Consider the following 2,772-nt stretch of genomic DNA (forward strand, 5'->3'; position numbering starts at 1 on the left):
GAGTATTGGCGTTTGGCATAGTTTGTTAACATAGTTAGTTAACGAAATATTTGTATTGTATCAGCCTTAAAAATCCTTGATCGGTCGGTAGTGCCTTGTCGGAGGTAGTTATTGGGACATGAGTGTGTAGTCCTCTCTTTCACTGTGTTTGGGGACCTGACCTGAGGCAGTGGGTCAGTAGCATGTTAGCATAGTGTTTGCTGGGTCAATGGGTCTGAACCAGCCACATGGAAATAGAAGCAGTAAATGCATTCTAAGAATAGGCTCCACCCCTGACCCCCTTATTCATGTGACCATGTTTAAACTTCCACTACAAACACTTCTGACCCACATCTATATGAAGCTCTCTCCTCCTCTCCCCATAAATACAGCAGACTCCCAAACACTAGTCTGAACATTCATTTAGGAAGAAATCAAACATGGAAGCTGGACTTCATGTGGTACACGGAGGTGTAATAGCTTGTGAGGTGACAGCGCAACCTTGCTTTGGCACAATCGTCCAATGACTATTAAACTTATAGTTTACCTATATGACTACTTAAATTAGAACCCGACCAATAAAGGATTTTTAAGGCCGATACCAATACAAATATTTGATTATTAGCAAATTTTAGTTACTATGTTTACTAACATCCCCGCAATTTTAGCTTTGATAATAATGCTTGTAATTTATTTAAGAACTCCCCACCACACACTGGCTCCCCAATCCTGAGTTTTTAACAGTAACAAAATTTAAAACAATTTAAAGTCCAGTTCTTTTCAACATATATATCAATAATATAATCTGTGGTAAACTGGCATGCCCACTTGTATGCGGATGGACCAAAGGGAATGTTTTGGGTTATTGAGAAGTCGGAACAATGGAGCATTGGAGAAATGGGCAGTCCCTGTGTCAACCCGCAGTGGGTTGCATTGCTCCGTCAGGTCAGCGCTAATTGGTGGTTCAGTTACCCCAGAATAGGTGACTGTGCGCTGGGTAGAGCCCAGTGCACTCTCACCTTTTTTGCCCACGGCTCTGTTCTGAATGTGAGAGATAGCCACGCCCCCTGATTTGCATACAATAATTGGAAATAGAGAGGGAAATCAGTAAATGTGGTATTAGGACATAAAAGTCCCCAGAAATAAATAAATGTGGATTTATGAAATAAATGTTTCCTGAAATAAACGTTGACTTATGAAATTACAGTTCCAGTACCTTTTCATATATTTATTTAACTAATTGATGAATTTTTATATGAATATTTACATTTATTTAATTTTTTATGTATTTATTGCCTCATTTATTTATTTCATGATTTCAAAGGCATATTTATTTATTAATTTATACATGTATTTATTTATTTAATATTGAATAAAACGGCATTCCCTAACTTAGGGGCGGCAATACTCCTGGTAAAATAAGTTAGTCTGGAGCCCTGGGTCACTCACAGCTGACCTCGGCTGTAGCGCTCTCCGTGGCTATGCACCGCTATACGGTATGTGAAAACGTCATATAATACGGGAAATTATGAGCAGTATAGCGGCCAGCACAATGGCAGGGCGTGAACTGTTCAACAAATAGTGTCATTCTTTCCTGTCTGCTGATTGACAACTGTACAATTGAGGAGGACACACTCTCTCATTAACTGGTGGCCAATATTACTAATGTGTTGTTAGTATGGGATGTTGTTGAGAGGGTAGTAGTCAGAATTATTTCCATGTCAAAGATCAGATATATAGTTTAAAAGCTGGACACCCCCACCCTCCCCGTCCCCCCAGTCAGCCGGCTGACCCACTGGATAGAAATAGCTGTTTATAAAAAGCCAGAGCAGTGTGTAGGAAGTCATAGATATCTGCTCCTATTACAGCAGCAACACACCATGGGGTCCCCATGGGGCGGCTGTTGCTCAGTGGTAGAGTGGTCGCCTGCCAATCGGAAGGTTGGTGGTTCCAGGTCGAAGTGTCCTTGGGCAAGACACTGAACATCCATTTTGGGTTATTACATAATGCACTATATTGTGCACTATAAGTGCAACTCCCTTATTTTTTACGACAACCACTGCCTTATGTAATCATTTAATACAAAAAACAGGGAAATTTAATACATATTAGATTACGTTTTTTTTATTACAAGATATTTTTACACAATGCGGATGTTAATGAAGTGAATATTTATTTGAATTTGACATTTTTATTACATAATGCATTGTTACAAGGTGTTTAAGAAATGTCCCGTGTGTCTCTGATGTCTCCTGCAGCAGAATGGAGGAGGCTGCCCTGCTGAAGGAGAGGCTCCATGCCATCACCGTAATGCTTTACTCATACAAACTATCATTATATGCTAAAGTATACTAACCTCAACTTGTGTTGTATCTGCACCACTCTGGTAATTGTGCCTTTCATGTGTTGGTCCCTGCTCTGTAATCTCAGTTAAGTGTTTGTCTTTAATGGTGCAGGAGAAGCGTCGCATTCAGGAAGACATCAGGCAGAGGAAACTGGAACTGGACCAAGAAAAACTCAGTCTCCAGCATCTAAAGGTTCACTACGTTCATTTACACGTTAACATTATCTCAATTTATAAATAGTCGGTAATAACACCAGATTATCAATTTGGGATTATCACTTATTAGCATGAATAATCACGCTGACCATCTGTTGGTCCACAAATGTTCCTATCATTAGGGATGAAACCATACACTCAACTCACAATTTACTACCATTCATGGTTTTAAGTTAGTTAGTTAGTTAACATTCCTTTATTTATATACAGTGCCTTGCGAAAGTATTCGGCCC

At 39.6% G+C, this 2,772-nt stretch overlaps 1 protein-coding gene across 2 annotated transcripts in view; it reads left to right on the forward strand.

Annotated features, from left to right (window-relative positions):
• The window catches only part of LOC116699063 (palmdelphin), a 25,554-nt gene that overhangs the window by 4,740 nt on the left and 18,042 nt on the right, over positions 1 to 2,772 (forward strand). Inside the window, exons 2-3 of one of the 2 annotated variants that reach the window (XM_032531442.1) lie at positions 2,238 to 2,286; positions 2,436 to 2,516. In XM_032531442.1, coding sequence (XP_032387333.1) covers positions 2,242 to 2,286; positions 2,436 to 2,516 — 126 coding nt within the window. In that variant the 5' untranslated portion in view covers positions 2,238 to 2,241. The remainder of the gene's footprint in view (positions 1 to 2,237; positions 2,287 to 2,435; positions 2,517 to 2,772) is intronic. The other variant, XM_032531441.1, reaches the window with a different exon arrangement.

Source organism: Etheostoma spectabile, chromosome 12 (genome assembly GCF_008692095.1).
Source record: "Etheostoma spectabile isolate EspeVRDwgs_2016 chromosome 12, UIUC_Espe_1.0, whole genome shotgun sequence".
NCBI lineage: Eukaryota > Metazoa > Chordata > Actinopteri > Perciformes > Percidae > Etheostoma > Etheostoma spectabile.